Here is a 15,940-nt window from a genome sequence, read left to right on the forward strand (position 1 = left end):
GAGATTGGTTGCAAAGGGGTTCACTCAAACTTACGAGGTGGACTACACAGAGACATTTGCACCAGTGGCAAAACTAAAGACAATAAGAATTCTCCTATCAATAGTTGCTAATCTTGATTGAACATTCCAGCAACTTGATATTAAGAACGCCTTTCTAAACGAAAATTTAGAGGAAGAGGTCTATATGAAGATTCCTCCTGGCCTCGAAGGAAAATATGACAAAGAAACAGCATGTCACTCAAAGAAATCTCTCTATGGCTTGAAGCAGTCACCACAGTCACCACGAGCATGATTTGAGAGGTTCAATCAAGTGATCAAGAAGCATGAGTACAAATAAGGTCAGTTGGATCATACTCTATTCTTCAGACATTTTTTTTTATCAAGAAAAGGAATATTATATTGATCAACCAACAAATACAAACAAAAGGCCGGAGTAAATAACTCCCCTTCAATTACAAACTAGAGAAAAAATGGACCATCAATTTCTCCCTCAAGCTCAGATTTTTAGTTCTAAAACTAAAGCTAAGAACTCTAGCTTTAACCGATTCTCTAATAAGTAAATCAATATGGTACACAGAAAAGCTGCAGTTTTCTAACCAGCATTTGTTTCTATTAAGCCAAATAAAATACACAGTTGCAGCCAAAGTAGCTGAAACTACCCGAGACAAGCAGCCATTTCTGGACTCATTCAGCCAAATACTCCAGTCCTTGAACTTTCAAGGCCATATTAGATCACCTAGCCAGACAGCTACAACTTGAAGCACTCTTTTAGACAGTGCACAATCAAAAAATAAGTGAGAGTGACATTCCAGCTCAACCTCACAAACCGGACAGTACAGAGAAAGAATAGGAATGTGACAGTGCTGCAGTAAATCCCTTGTGAGAAGCTTCTGGTTAATAACCTGCCAAAATATGAATCTATGTTTGGGCACTGAAAGTTTGCACCAAACTGCCTTCATACCATTGATAGGGGTACCAGGAATAGACATTAGATACAGTTTACTTATCTGAAGTTTCCCCTGAAAAACAGCTCCATTGGTAAGATTGTAATTCTTATTATCTATGTTGATGATATGATTCTAACTAGAAATGACCTTAATGGAATAGAGGAGCTTAAAAGACTATTAGCACAAGAATTTGAGGTAAAAGATCTTGGTCAAATAAGATACTTTTTGGGTATGGAGTTTGCAAGAACCAAGCAAGGGATTTCAGTCTCTCAACGTAAGTATGTTATTGATCTACTCAAAGAGATCTAGTATGCTCGGATGTAAACCAGCAACAACACCAATGGAACCCAAGGGAAAATACAAGAAGAAAGAAAAGGAGAAACTTATAGACAAAAGGATGTATCAACGACTAGTGGGAAAATTGATCTATTTGTCTTACACTAGACCTGACATTGCCTTTGTAGTTAGCTTAGTCAGTCAGTATATGCACAACCCTTTAGAAGAACACTTGGAGGCAGTTTACAGGATATTACGGTATCTAAAGAAGACACCTGGAAAAGGTCTGTTGTTCAGAAAAAATGGAGAAAGAGGCATAGAAGCTCACTGATGCAGACTGGGCAAGTTCAATTGACGACAGAAGATCTATATCTAGATATTGTACCAAGGTATGGGGAAACCTTGTTACTTTGAGAAGCAAGAAACAACATGTTGTCGCAAGAAGCAGTACTGAAGCTGAGCTTAGAGCTCTTGCTCAAGGAGTATGTGAATTGATCTAGATCAACTGAGTTCTTGAAGAACTACAACTTCAAAGAGTGAATCCTTTGAAACTATACAGCGACAATAAATCAGCTATTATTATAGCAAACAATCTGGTTCATCATGATAGAACCAAACATGTGGAGGTGGACCATCATAAAAATTGAAGAAAAAGAACTTTGTGTCGTTTATGTGCCAAGCAAACAAGCTGCCGATTTGCTAACAAAAGGATTATCAAAAGAAAGCTTTGATGAGCAAGTGTGCAAGCTGGGAATGTGGGACTTGTATGCACCAGCTTGAGGGAGGGTGTAGAAATAATCTGAATTATTAGTTAGTGTTTTACAGCTAAGGTGTAATTAATATAAATTAGTTTATACCTAGAATATACCTTTTGTACTCGGCCTATTTAAAGGTTATTCCTTTAGAAATGAAAATAAAAATCAAAAGTATATTTTTCTACAATAGTATACCCATTAGACTTGGGCAAACCTTCGATAAAGTTCATCGTGACTTCATCCCAAACTAAGGCAGAGGAAAGGGCTGTAACAACCCAGCAGGAGAAGTAGAGAGATGCTTATTTCTCTGACAAACAGCGCACTCACCCACCATTTTAGCAATGTCAGATCACATTCGAACCCAATAAAGCTCAGCAGCAATTCGTTGATCAGTCTTAGTCTCACCAGAATGGCCCCCAATGGGCGACGCATGAAACTCAGTAAAAATCAAAGGGATAAAGGAAGAAGAACAAGGCAGTAAAAACCGATCCTTGTAAAATAACAAACCCTCCCGAACTGAAAAACCTTATGCTCCCCACTCCCTTGCGTGATACCGCTCACCAGCCGCTAAAGAAACTCGCCAACCCCCAACTCCGCCTTAAGCTTATCCCAGTCGCACCTTTGAGGAAGCACCAAGGAAGCACATTCAACCAAATCTGTTGAGTGGGACAAAGCGTCGACAACTTTGTTCAAGAGGCCAACATTATAATAAATTTCAAAATCATACCCAAGAAACTTACAGACACAACGCTGATACTCGACACCGATAACCCGCTGCTCCAACAAAAACTTCAAACTCTTTTAGTCTGTACGAACAATAAACTTCCGACCAAGCAAATAGGGCCTCCACTTAGTCACTACAAAAACGATGGCCATGAGTTCCTTCTCATAGGTCGATTTCTGTCGCGCTCGCTCACCCAAAACTTGGCTGTGAAAAGCAGCTGGGCAGTCATCTTGCATCAACACAGCACCCACGGGCACTCGGATCATAGCATCCTTGAGCAGATGGAAGGCAATATCAACGGCTTCTGTCCATTTAAAATTGCCCTTTTTGAGCTACTCAGTTAGTGGCCAAGCTTTGTGACCGTAGCCTCGGACAAATTTTCGATAATACCCCATGAGCCCATAAAACCCCACAATAGAGTAAGAGTCTTAGGAGTTGGCCAATCAAGCATGGCTTGCACCTTAGCTGGGTCTACCTCAACACCACCTGCTGAGATGATGTGGCCCAAATAAGCCAATTGAGTTTTACCAAACTCACACTTCTAATTAACAAAAGGATGATGTTGTTGAAGGACCTCTAGGACCTGCTGCAAGTGAGTAACATGAGTGCCCGTACAAGGGCTGTAAATCAAAATATTGTCCAAAAGACTACAACAAATTTCCTTAAAAAGGCCCGGAAAACATTGTTCATTAAGGATTGAAAGGTTGATGGAGCATTGGACAAACCAAAATGCATGACCAAAATTCATAATGACCGTCATGAGTGCGGAAAGCCATCTTGTGCTCATCACCCTCAGCCATTCGAATTTGATGATATCCTGATTTAAGGTCGAGCTTGGTACAAACCCAAGCACCATGTAACTCATCAAGGAGCTCTTCAATCACCGGAATGGGAAATCGGTTGGGTACAGTCTCCTTGTTCAATGCGCGATAATCAACACATAATCGCCAACTTCCATCGCGCTTCTTCACCAATAAAACAGGGCTGGAAAACGGTCTGGTGCTAGGTCAGATGATTCCTGCAGTGAGCATTTCACGTATAACCTTCTTTATTTCATCCTTTTGAAATTGGGGGTATCGATAGGGTCGGACATTCATTGGGGCAACTCCCTCCTACACAATAGCGTGTTCATGCCCACGTGTGGGAGGTAATCCGACTAGCATCTGAAACAGTGGTGCAAAAGTCTCCATAACTATGGCTAACTCCTCTAGAATTTCAAGTGTACCCCCAATCGGCGTGGAGTCAGTTAAGTGAGATTCTAGATGACTAAGCTCCACATACACAGCATGGCCTTCATGCTTGATAGTTTGCAACATGGCTTTGAGAGAAATGAGTGTTTTCCCCAAAGATAGGTCACCTTTTAGAGTAACGGTCGGTTCCCCAATGCGAACTTCATGAGCTGTAACTTCCAATTAATGTAGGTGCCCCTAATTGTCTCCAACCATTGGATGTCTAAGATCATATCTGTACTACGCTGAGAAAGGGATGAAATCTTCAACAATCTCTATATCTTGCAGATGCAGTCGAACTCCATGGCAAATGCTGATGGTTGGAATGTTGTCTCCGCTCCTCAACTGTACTCCATATCCAGCCGTAGGTGATACCAGTAATCCCAACTTCTCAATCAGCATTGTGGACACGAAATTATGGGTAGACCCTAGGTCAATCAGCACGACTACTCTGGTTGATCGCCAACACAACTACGAACTCTCATGGTCTTGGGATTGGTTAACCCCGCCACTGAATTCAGAGATACTTTGGCCATTGAATTAGTGTGGTCAGCCTCCAACTTAGGTTCCATGAACTCTTCCACATCCATTTCCTACACCACCATGACACTAAGCTCAATGCCCAAGAGAGAATTTCTCATCACAACGGTAACACAAGCATTTCTCACGTTGTTGTTGAAGTTCGGCATCAATCAAGCGGCGAACATCACTTTTGGTCGAATGGGTCCTGTTTCCAAAAGTCGGTGGAGGTTTCAGATCGCCATATTCCCCAAACTTAGTGGTCCAAGTGTTGCGGCCCACTCCTTGGAATCCCACAGCCATTGGGCCCATCTAAGCCTCCAACATTTGGGCCAGATCCATGGCCTACCCAAGCCCAACTGGTTGCAAAGGTCGAAGCTCCTTAATATCCGGTCGAAGTCCACTGATGAGTTTGCTCACGAAACAGAGTTCGGAAACTTCATCAAGCGGCACTGCCTTGGCGATGAATTGTCGTCGATAATCCACCACCGTGCCTTCTTGATGCAGGTCCATCCATTGCTCATGAAGGCTTCCATCTGTCGAAGCTCGAAATAGCTTTAGCAATAGTCCCCACAGCTCCGTCCAAGAGAGGATCGCACGCCATTTGTGCTCCCATTGGTACCAGAGAAGTGCATAACCTTCGAAGGAGATGATCACAGCTTCCAAACGTTCAGCATCCGAATACTTCTGCAAGTCAAAAAACCGGTCAGCGCGCAGCAACCACCCATCAGGATTTTCCCCAGAAAAAATCGACATCTCCAGCTTACGATACTTATGCCCCGATCGCGCATGGTGGAAAGTCGCCTCTGAAGCCACCCCTGGCGTAGGTTGTGTCATCGGACTGGTTCCCTTCGGTGCCTTCTCTAACCAGGAAGCATGTTTAGAAGACTCCTCTTGGTTCTTAAGAAGTTGTTGCAAATTCCTTAATGCTAGCCACATCCCCTATAACCCACCGACAGCCTCTTCCATGGAATCCATCCTGAGACCCACGTTCGTCCCAGTAGTCTTCTTTGTCATCGTCGTAGTGCTTTGATACCAAATTGATATAGACAGTATGAACACAAAAGAAGAACCTCAGATATGCAGTATATTATTGCCGATATTAAACCAACCTAGAATTCGAGAGGCTAGAACTCTCCAAGAACAAAGCTCAATTACAACGTTTCTGAATACCCCACCAAAACCTCACTCTCCACTCATAATCCCATAATCCTCCCAATCCCGAGGTATAACCGTAAATACATGTAAAAAGACTCAAATGACCCTGCTAAAGACAAGTTGAAAAATACACATAACAAACCCCAACCCCCAAATACATATAAACAGCCCAATCAACAGAAATGCTTAAGCGGCTTTACGCCTAGCATAAGTGAAACGAATTGGAGGCTTATCAATAATCAAGCAGAGACAACCTTTATTTCTCTGATTTTTGTTTCAAAAGTACACCATTCAAAATTTACAATACAAGAATACATTGACACCTGACATGAAAATGTCCCCACTCCAGTCTTCTTTAACAAAATCCATTGTCATCCATTATTCAAATTTTGAAGTCTAATTTCTCATTCTATGAGTTCTATCCTTTGAACATGTGATGCAGTTACCTATACTATTTCTATGTGGGATACTTCCAACTTCTAAGGAGTTCCTACTATGGCTAGACTATATTTCTCGACTAATTGAGCTATGAAATTGATGGTCACATGAAAAACAAACAAAAACAGAGAAGAATGAACAAATGAGAGCTGAATTTGTATTGATATCCATGAGCACTCTCTAAAATACAAATGGCCACAGTAATCAATAACCTTTCATCACCTAATACTCCTCAATCTTAATAGAAAACCCTATATCACTATCACACTAGAATATTCCCCACAAAAATTCACAATAAAAAAGACCCAGACATAACTTGCCATGACACCACTCAGCCACTCATTGCTAATTTTGGATCAGCCTTCTTTGATTTCTTTCTTGCATAAGTAAACAAATGAGAGGCTTATTAGAAACAATCCCATTTTCAAATAAGACTAATGATAAAAACAAACCGATGGCAGGTGAAGGTACAACAATTCTAAGAAATAACCTGAATTTTTCTTTTACTAATTGAAAATCAAGTGGTTGGGTGTGTGAGTGTGTGTGGGAAGAGGAGGGGTTCTAATCTTCAATATATCAAAAAACTGCTAATCAACTTACTATACTACTTAGCTAACAACAAATATCTTTAGTATAATTGACTACATTTTTACCCATTTTCTTTCTATTTCTATATCTTTTATTTTCACCTTTATACCAAGCTTCCCTAGTTCACCTCGACTGCAGACTTTTTCTAAAGTTTTTTTTTCTTTAGGTAAAATTTCCGCAAAGAATGAATGGGGTTGGTGTGTGCTTAGACAATGAATTATCGCACTAGAAAATATGTGCCAAAATCAGAGAATGTAGAAAAAGATAGTCCAATTTTTGCTCGTGCTAAAGTATTTGCCACAATTTTGGAAGGTTGTACTCACCACAACATGCTCAATATGCATAAGCAAGGAAGAGAAATACATACAGTAAAACTCTAGAGTGACTAACCAAATGCCATTTGATCATTTCTATCATTATGTTGTTGTAATTACTGTCTCCAACTACTTATACCTATGGAATAAGTTTAGTCATTTAGTAGTTAATGCACAAATAGCATGAGATAGTAAACCAGGATTCAGGAAAGTAAATTCCATGGCTCAAATCAACAAAAAAAGTACCTGGCGAACCACAACATAATCATCAATGGATAGACTCAACTCCCCATCTGCTTGAGCATCAAATTGGTGTATAACCTGTAAGATGAAGGATGATTCTATTATCACCTAAGATATGTAAAAAATACAAGTAGCTTCCGATTTCAAGCAAAACTTTCTAGTAGTCAAAATCAAGTGACTGATAATAAGGATTACATGTAATTTCCTAGGCCTGTACAAACAAAAATCTCTCAGATTCCAAAAGCCTTACTTTAGCAATAAATAAAATATCATCTTGATTTAGGTGTCCATGATCATCAAATCCATTTGATTTACTGTCCTGGTGTCCAAGCCATTCGTGGACATCTTTGTGCACTTTCACTGATGGTGATGATGAAAATTCTTGTGGTTGATTCTCCATAGTCATCTAATAACGAGCATATGTTAATGAATGGGCCAATAAGTTATCACTGAGAAAGTCAACATGTTTCTTTAAAGGTCAAGGCACACATTAAATCAATCTAAATTATAACCAAAACATTGCTTTATCCAATATAGGCATCTTGGTTTACACATACTTTGTCCTGGATATATTTTACATCAATGAAAAATGTCCACGATGTAGTGCGTGCGTGTGTGGCACACGATGTAGAGAATTTTATTAATATTTTTTTCATTACAAAGATGGATAAAGAATGTAGTAAAATTAAATACAAAATAATGGTAAAATGCCATAACTTATTAAATATTTCTTCTGGCACTGCCAATGATATTATAAAAAATGTTGATAGCTTGGTTGGACAGCTTCTTTTTTGCATCTGAATGAAAAAGACAGAGCATGGCATGTTTCAAGATGTTTTCAAAATTTGTAATTTTAAGCTATTAAATAAAATGAGTGAGTAGAAATAATCTAAATTATTAGTGTTTTACGGCTAATTAGTTAGTGTTTTATAGCTAAGGGGTAATTAATGTAAATTAGTTTATACCTAGAATATAACTTTTGTACTCAGCCTATTTAAATGCTATTCCTTTAGAAATGAAAATATCAATCAAGAGTATATTTTTCTTAATGGTTTCAGATATTTAGAAGCTAAAAAATAGGAATTTTTTTCATTGTTTCTCAACCCTTTCTTTAAAAAATTAGGGTTTGGTACTATTGAGGTTCAAATCTTAGAAAACTATTTTGAAGTGGTTTTCTACTCTCACCTCCGACCCAGGGAGTTTGCCCAGTCTCCCATCGGCGCAACCCCAAAATTCAGTACCTAATAGAGTCGCGCATGAGCCCATGCACCGCCTCCAGTTGGTGCCCTCTCCACCACGCGTCGGTGCGCGCAGCCTCTGACGGCCTTTTTTTTCGGTGTCCTCTTCCTTGGCTTCCTTCATCTGTGGTTCTTCTACTCACCTCGGCATGTTCTTGCCCTTGCTGTCCTTGTCTAGTTTGTTCAGTTTTTTTTATTCGAACCATTGAAAATCAACCATGGTCACTTCTCGCACTGATCCCAACACCACTTGGTACACTATGATGGGTGCTCAACGTGACACATTCCCTTTCACCACATATTAGATTGCTCAACTCCATAGGTTGCTCAAGTCGACTTCCACACCAAATTTGCACTCTCCGGGATTTTTCTCCACTCCAAACACTTCTGATGCATTTAATGCTCAAACTTCGCCATGGATCATCGACTTCGGCGCAACTGACCACATGACTGATCAATCTCATCAGTTCATTACTTATAGTCCTTGTCCAGGTACTAGTTGATGGCTCTCTATCAACTGTGGCTGGTAAAGGTTTCGTTTATCTATCTCCTCTCCTTACACTTGAAGATGTCCTCCATGTGCCAAATCTATCTTGCAATCTCCTCTCCATTAGCAAACTTACCCTTGATCAAGGTTGTATTGCAAAATTCTCACCCTAACATTGTGATTTCCAGGAATTTGATAGGCTCAACCTGTCAAAATAACACTCACAGATGCAAAGTAATAGAAACAAGATAGAAATCTGGGCAACTTTTCATTTAACTACAGGAATTTGAGAGCCTTTGTCTCTCCAAATACAAAGCCTTACTCAAATCATTGATACCCCTAATGACTCACCTCCTCTCTCTTATTTCCCTACTGCCCGATACACCCATGCATTCCCTACCCCTGCCCGTAGGCTACACAATTTACTTAAAGACTAATTCCCTATACTGCCCTCGGCTGACTTGGCAGCCAGTCCACTCTTTCCCTTCCTTCTAGCATACACAAAGGTAAGTGGTGGCCTATCAGAATTGTCCTCGGGGAAGACGATTGAAAGTGCGAGAGAATATAGTGGGCTGTACTACTTTGATGTTGACCCTTCATCTGCTTAAGATAATAAAAGGTTGCATTTTGGTTTAACTGTTTCTAATATTGATATTAGGAGATGGCATTACTGATTAGGACATCTTAGTTCTCCCTATCTAAAACATCTGTTTCCTAGTCTGTTTAAAGACAAACACTTGAACATATTCACATGTGAAGTGTGTCAATTTGCAAAACATACTCGAAGTGTTTTTCGTTCTCGCCCCTATAAGGCATCTCATCCTTTCACTCTCATTCATAGTGACATGTGGGGTCATCCCGCGTTACAAATATCTCTAATACCCGTTGGTTTATATCCTTTATAAATGATCATACTCGTTACTTAGGTATTTCTTTTAAAAGACAAATCTGATGTCGCTGCCACCTTCAAAAACTTTCATTTAATGATTAAAAATCAATTTCAAGCTAATCTCCAAGTTCTGTACACTGATAATGGTACAAAATATTTTAATTCAATATTAGGTGATTATCTTATCTCTAATGGCATTGTCCATCAGAGTTCATGTGTTCGTACTCCCCAATAAAATGGGATTGCTGAACAGAAAAATCGACATCTATTAGAAGTTGCTAGGGCTCTCATGTTTACTACCTCTATTCCTAAGATTTTTTGGGGAGAAGCTGTTTCGATAGCAGCTTATGTAATCAATAGAATGCCTTCTCGTGTCTTTACAATATCAAACTCAATTTCTTCTCTTCTTAAGATTTATTCTCAAACTCACCTACTCTAAGATATTCTACTAAAAACGTTTGGTTATACAGCCTATGTTCATGTTTTAGGACCTAATCATACCAAACTTGATCCTTGTTCTCAAAAGTGTATTTTCCTTGGGTATTCTTCCACCAAAAAGGGCTACAAATGTTACAACCCTCTCACTCATAGCCTTAGTGTCTCATCAAATTTCACATTCATTGAAGAGCAACCTTTTTATCCCAACACTTTGCTTCAAGGAGAGATTGTTAGGGATACTCACTGCTGGGTTACCTGTTTACCAATGATTAGGTCTGAATTCAGTCCACCCATTAAGTCTAATCCGCCAACTGAATCTAGTCCGCCAACTGAGTCTAATCCGCCAATTGAGTATAACTCTTTGCTAAATTCTAAACAAAACACTTCTGAAATGGAAGACAGACTGAATAAATGCAAAAAAAGAGTTGTTGGTTTATACTAGTCGACAGGACAAACATCAAGTAATACCACCAACTACGGATCTCGTCTCCCATTAGTCTGAACCGGTGACAAATCCCAATGTAAGTGATTCTTTGAGTCCAATTTCATTTGATTCTAATCCTAATTCGAGTGTGATAGAATCAAATCTGCCCATTGCAAAAAGGGAGTGAGGAATTGTGCAAGCTGGGCATGTGGGACTTGTATGCACCAGCTTGAGGGAAGGTGTCGAAATAATATGAATTATTAGTTAGTGTTTTACAGCTCATTAGTTTGTGTTTTACAGCTAAGGTGTAATTAATGTAAATTAGTTTAAACCTAGAATATACATTTTGTACTCGGCCTAATTAAAGGCTATTCCTTTAGAAATGAAAATAACAATCAAGAGTATATTTTTCTACAGTATGTTAGCCTAGACAGATGACGGAACTTAACTTTCTAATTTTAGTAGTTCCTCATCTGTTTAATTACTTCTACAACATATTGTTTATTTGATTTACTTTCCTCGGTGCAGGATCATATTTTGCAGATTTGTAGAGTTACATAGTTTGCATTTCTTTTTCTTATTCTCTAAGGATTTTGTGTATAGATTTTCATGTCCCTCCTAATTATTTAATACAGGATACTTCATCAGTCTTGTTTATTCACATCTACATCATTTTCTAATGTAAGTGTAGAAATAGTGATAGCATATGTGTAAATACCTAGACTGTGTTGTACAGCTAAGCATAAGTTGTAAAACTTATTTTTTTTTCTTTTTTATCTATCTTTTACATTGTAATCTGCCTATACATTGGCCTTTCTATTCTTCAAAACCTACATGGTATCAAAGTATTTGTTGCCAAAATTGAAAAATCTTTCAAAAAAAATCCTGCCCATTCTTAAAAAAAATTAGGGTTTAGTTCTTTTAGAGTTGTCTTCTAATCTCACCTCCTGCCCAGAAAGCTTGCCCCACCTCCGATCGGAAAAACCCCAAAGTTCGGGTTCCAAAAGAGTGGCGCGTGAGTCACATGCGCAGCCACACTCCCCAGCGACTTCTCCCACGCGCCGCACGCGTGTAGGCGAGTGACAGCACCTCTGGCCACCTTTCTCCGGCGTCTTCCTCCTCGACTATGACTCTTCATCTAGGGTTCTCCCACCATTTCATCAAAGAGTTGCATTTTTGTGCTAAGTTTTTCCATCCATCTCGAGTGCATAAATATTTGTTTCTGTTGCTCATTTTTTCCTACTGCCCATTCATACACCCTTCTCTACTATCCATTCATCATGAAAATCCAATCTCAAAATTTCATGGCGGCTCATTCTCAGCCAATCAATTCTCAGAAAAAAAATTCAAACTCATTGGAGTCCTCTACCAACCATCACAAAGTCAGCCACATCTCAAAGGAACAAAGTTTGCCACTTCTTAAAACACCTCTGAAGCCTCTTCGACATTTTATGTGGCAGCCACGACCACATTCAATTGAGGCAAATGTCAATATAATGTGTCATCAAGGTTCTTCGTCTCACACATTCACTACATCCTCCAACAAAGGTCTTTAGATAGTGGTTTTAGCAACTTCCGACCACATGACGAGTGATTTACAAGTCTTCACCACCTTCAAACAATGTGCTCATTGCCCCACAATTAGAATTGTCGATGGATTCCTCTCAAAAGTAATAGGGATTGGTTCTGTAAAATTATCAGATGATCTTCTCCTTAAATCTATTCTATTTGTCCCTAAATTAAGTTGCAATCTTCTCTCAATAAGCAAACTCACAAGAGACTTGAGTTATGTGACTAAATTCTATCCAAATTTTTGTGAATTTCAGGTTGTGGGCTCGGCGAAGGTGATTGGCAGTGCTGAAATGCATGATGGACTCTATATTCTCAAGGATTCTCCTAAAAGTAAACAACTTCACAAATCAAGTTGTGGTAACTATTTAAATTATGTTTCTCATTCTGTCTGTTTCGAATGGCAATCTTATCATGTTGTGGCATTTTCGCCTTTGACATCAAATTTTGGTTATCTTGAAAAACTCTTTCCTCATTTATTTATCCATAAACGACCAAAATTCTTTCATTGAGAAGCCTGTCAACTTGCTAAACACACTCGAAACTCTTGTCCCAGTTTTTCTTACAAACCTTCAAAAATACAATGATATTTGGGGACCCTCACAGGTAACAAATATCAATAGATCTAGATGGTTTTTTTCCTTTATCGATGATCACACACTAGGACAACATGGACTTTTCTCATGAAAGAAAAATCAAAAACAGCTTCTATCTTAAAAATTTTCATTCCATGATTCAAAATCAATTCAACCAAAAAATCCAAATTCTGAAAACTGACAAGGGAAGGAACATTTTAACTCCATTCTTGGTCCATACTTGTTAGAGCAAGGGATTGTTCATATTAGTTCATGTGTTGATACTCCATAACAAATTAACAAAATGGGGTGGATAAGAGAAGAAATAGACATCTTCTTAAAGTTTCTAGATCCATCATGTTTTCAAATCGTGTTCCTAAACAATTTTGGGGGAAATTCGTACTCACAGCCACCTATCTCATAAATCGTATGCCTAGACGAGTACTACAATTCAAAACCCCAAGAAATTTGTACTCGCAACATTCCCTCGTATCTCAACCTTCTCCTCAAATCTTCCACTCAAAGTCTTCGGTTGTACTGCTTTTGTCCATATTTATGATCACAAAAGAATAAAGCTTGATTCAAAGTCTCACAAATTCTCTTCATCGGCTATTCCAATGCTCAAATGGGATACAAATGTTACTCTCCAATTATAAAGAGGGTTTATAACACTAGGGATGTCACATTTCTTGAACACCAATCTTTCTTTCCCAGACCTAGTATTCGGGGGAGCATTCAAAGGAATATTAGCTTTGGAAAACTCTTCATGATCATCAGGCTACATTTCTTCAACCTAATGTCTTGACACATGAACATCATCAAACTACTCAACCCTTACCTGTGTTGTCACAGTCAACTGGTTCTCCCTTGCCTTCTTCTTTGCCTATCCAACAAAATCTCTACCCAAAAAACACATCCAGCCCATCCTCCTTACTTCCTATAGTCAGTCCGACCTTATATTCCTCCGATGAAAATCCAAACACTCTCAAACGAACCGCCACTTCAAACTGAAGCACAATTTGATATAGATAACAAAGAACTTCGTGTTTATAGCAGGAGAAAAGTTGGGAATATAGAGGTCAACATGCAAGACAAGGACGGCTCAAACACTCATCTGAGCTCTCCCGATCTTGAAAATCATGAAGGTAAGGATTCTATGAATCATAAGTTAGTTTCTCCTACTATTGATGACATTGACCTGCCTTTTGCTCTCCAGAAGGGTGTTAGAACTTGTACTGATCACCCAATAGAGAAATATGTTGCTTATGGGAAACTAACACCTATGTACCGAGTCTTTATCTCTTCCCTTGATCTTATTCAGATTTGTACAGACATTTATGAGGCCATGAAAGTTCCTAAATGGAAGATTGCAGTCGATGAAGAAATCAATGCTCTTGAGAAAAATGGTACTTGGGTTCTCACTGAGTTACCTCAAGGAAAGCGGATAGTTAGTTGTAAGTGGATTTTCACCGTCAAGTATAATTCAGATGGAAGTATCAACAGATCCAATGCTCGGTTGATCGTGAAAGAGTTCACTCATTCATATGGTGTTGACTATCAGGAGACCTTTGCTCCCGTCGCCAAGCTTAACACAGTAAGAGTTTTGTTATCACTTGTTGGAAATTGTGATTGGTCGTTATATCAGTTGGAAGTAAAAAATACCTTCTTGAATGGGGAACTCAAAGAAGTCTATGGAAATTCCATCAGGGATGAAAAAATACTCCAGTTGTTGAGTAGTGTGCAAACTTCTCAAATCTCTTTATGGCTTGAAACAATCACCTCAGGCATGGTTTGATAGATTTGCAAAGTCAGTTATTAAACATGGATATACTAAGTCATGCTGATTATACCCTATTTGTTAAGTTCTCTTCAACAAGGAAGCTGGCAATTCTCATTGTCTATGTAGATGACATAATCCTAACTGGAGACAATTCATGCGAAATTTCAGATCTCAAAAGACTTCTTGCCTCAGTTTGAAATCAAAGATTTAGGACCCTCAAATATTTTCTTGGAATGGAAGCAGCCTGATCCGAAGATGGAATTGTTATATCTCAACGAAAGTATATCCTAGATCTTCTAAAAGAAACTGGAATGATTGGGAATAAGCTTGTTGACACTCCAATAATGGAACCAAACTTGAAAGCAATTCGAAGTGAGGATTCAACTCCAATAAAGAGGGGGTTATCAAAGATTAGTGGGGAAACTACTCTATCTCTCTCATACTAGACATGATATCGCTCTCTGTCAGCGTGGTAAGCTAACATATGGACAATCCTTTCGAGGAGCACTTGGAAGCAGTTCGTCGTATTCGAAGATTTTTTAAAATGACACCAAGTATCGGTTTGCACTTCAGAAAACACAACAATCCAGACTTAGAAGTCTACATAGATTCTAGTTGGGCTGGAGAGCTAACCAACAGACGATCAACGAGTGATTATGGCACTTATGTATGGGGTAATTTAGTCACTTGGCGCAGCAAAAAGCAGTCTGTGGTCTCAAGGAGTAGTGCAGAATCAAAATATCGTTCTGTTCTTTGGACTTACGTATATGTGACGGAATGTGGCTCAGCACGCTGATGAATGAGTTGAGAATTAACTATCCCGAGTCGTTTAAAATGTACAGTGATAGTCAAGTTGCAATCAACATTGCTAAGAATCCGATTAACCATGATAAAACTAAACATATTGAAATAGACCGACACTTCACTTTTGAGAAAGTAAATTCAAAGGTCATTGAGCTCAACTACATTCCTACAAAAAAACAGATTGTCAACATCCTAACAAAGACCCTACCAAGAACTAGTTTTCAAGAATTTTATTCCAAGCTGAGTTTGTATAACATATACAACTCAGCTTGAGGGAGAGTGTAGAAATAGTGATAGCATATGTGTAAATACCTAGGGTGTGTTGTACAGCTAAGCATAGGTTGTAAAATTTATTTCTTTCTGTTTTAGCTATCTTGTACATTGAAATCTACCTATATATTGGCCTTTCTATTTGATAGGTTATATATTGGCCTTTCTATTTGATAGGTTAGGCCTACCAATGGGTTAGCCAAACAGCAAAAAATAGTAAGAAAATGAAAAGAAAACCAATGCCTCTGTATTGATCGCTAGGAATTTGAGAGCCT

At 38.8% G+C, this 15,940-nt stretch overlaps 1 protein-coding gene across 3 annotated transcripts in view; it reads right to left on the bottom strand.

The window, feature by feature from the left end:
- The window catches only part of LOC133834851 (SH3 domain-containing protein 2-like), a 40,402-nt gene that overhangs the window by 3,123 nt on the left and 21,339 nt on the right, over positions 1 to 15,940 (bottom strand). Inside the window, exons 8-10 of one of the 3 annotated variants that reach the window (XR_009893480.1) lie at positions 7,442 to 7,597; positions 7,195 to 7,269; positions 7,025 to 7,087 (exon numbers count right to left, since the gene is read on the bottom strand). Coding sequence is in view for 2 of the 3 variants with exons in the window: in XM_062264621.1 (XP_062120605.1) it covers positions 7,716 to 7,988 (273 nt within the window). In the remaining variant the exon portion in view is untranslated. Of the gene's footprint in view, positions 1 to 7,024; positions 7,088 to 7,194; positions 7,270 to 7,441; positions 7,598 to 7,622; positions 7,989 to 15,940 lie in introns of those variants that run through there. The other 2 variants (XM_062264620.1, XM_062264621.1) reach the window with 2 other exon arrangements.

This window comes from Humulus lupulus, chromosome 5 (assembly GCF_963169125.1).
Source record: "Humulus lupulus chromosome 5, drHumLupu1.1, whole genome shotgun sequence".
Taxonomy (NCBI): domain Eukaryota; kingdom Viridiplantae; phylum Streptophyta; class Magnoliopsida; order Rosales; family Cannabaceae; genus Humulus; species Humulus lupulus.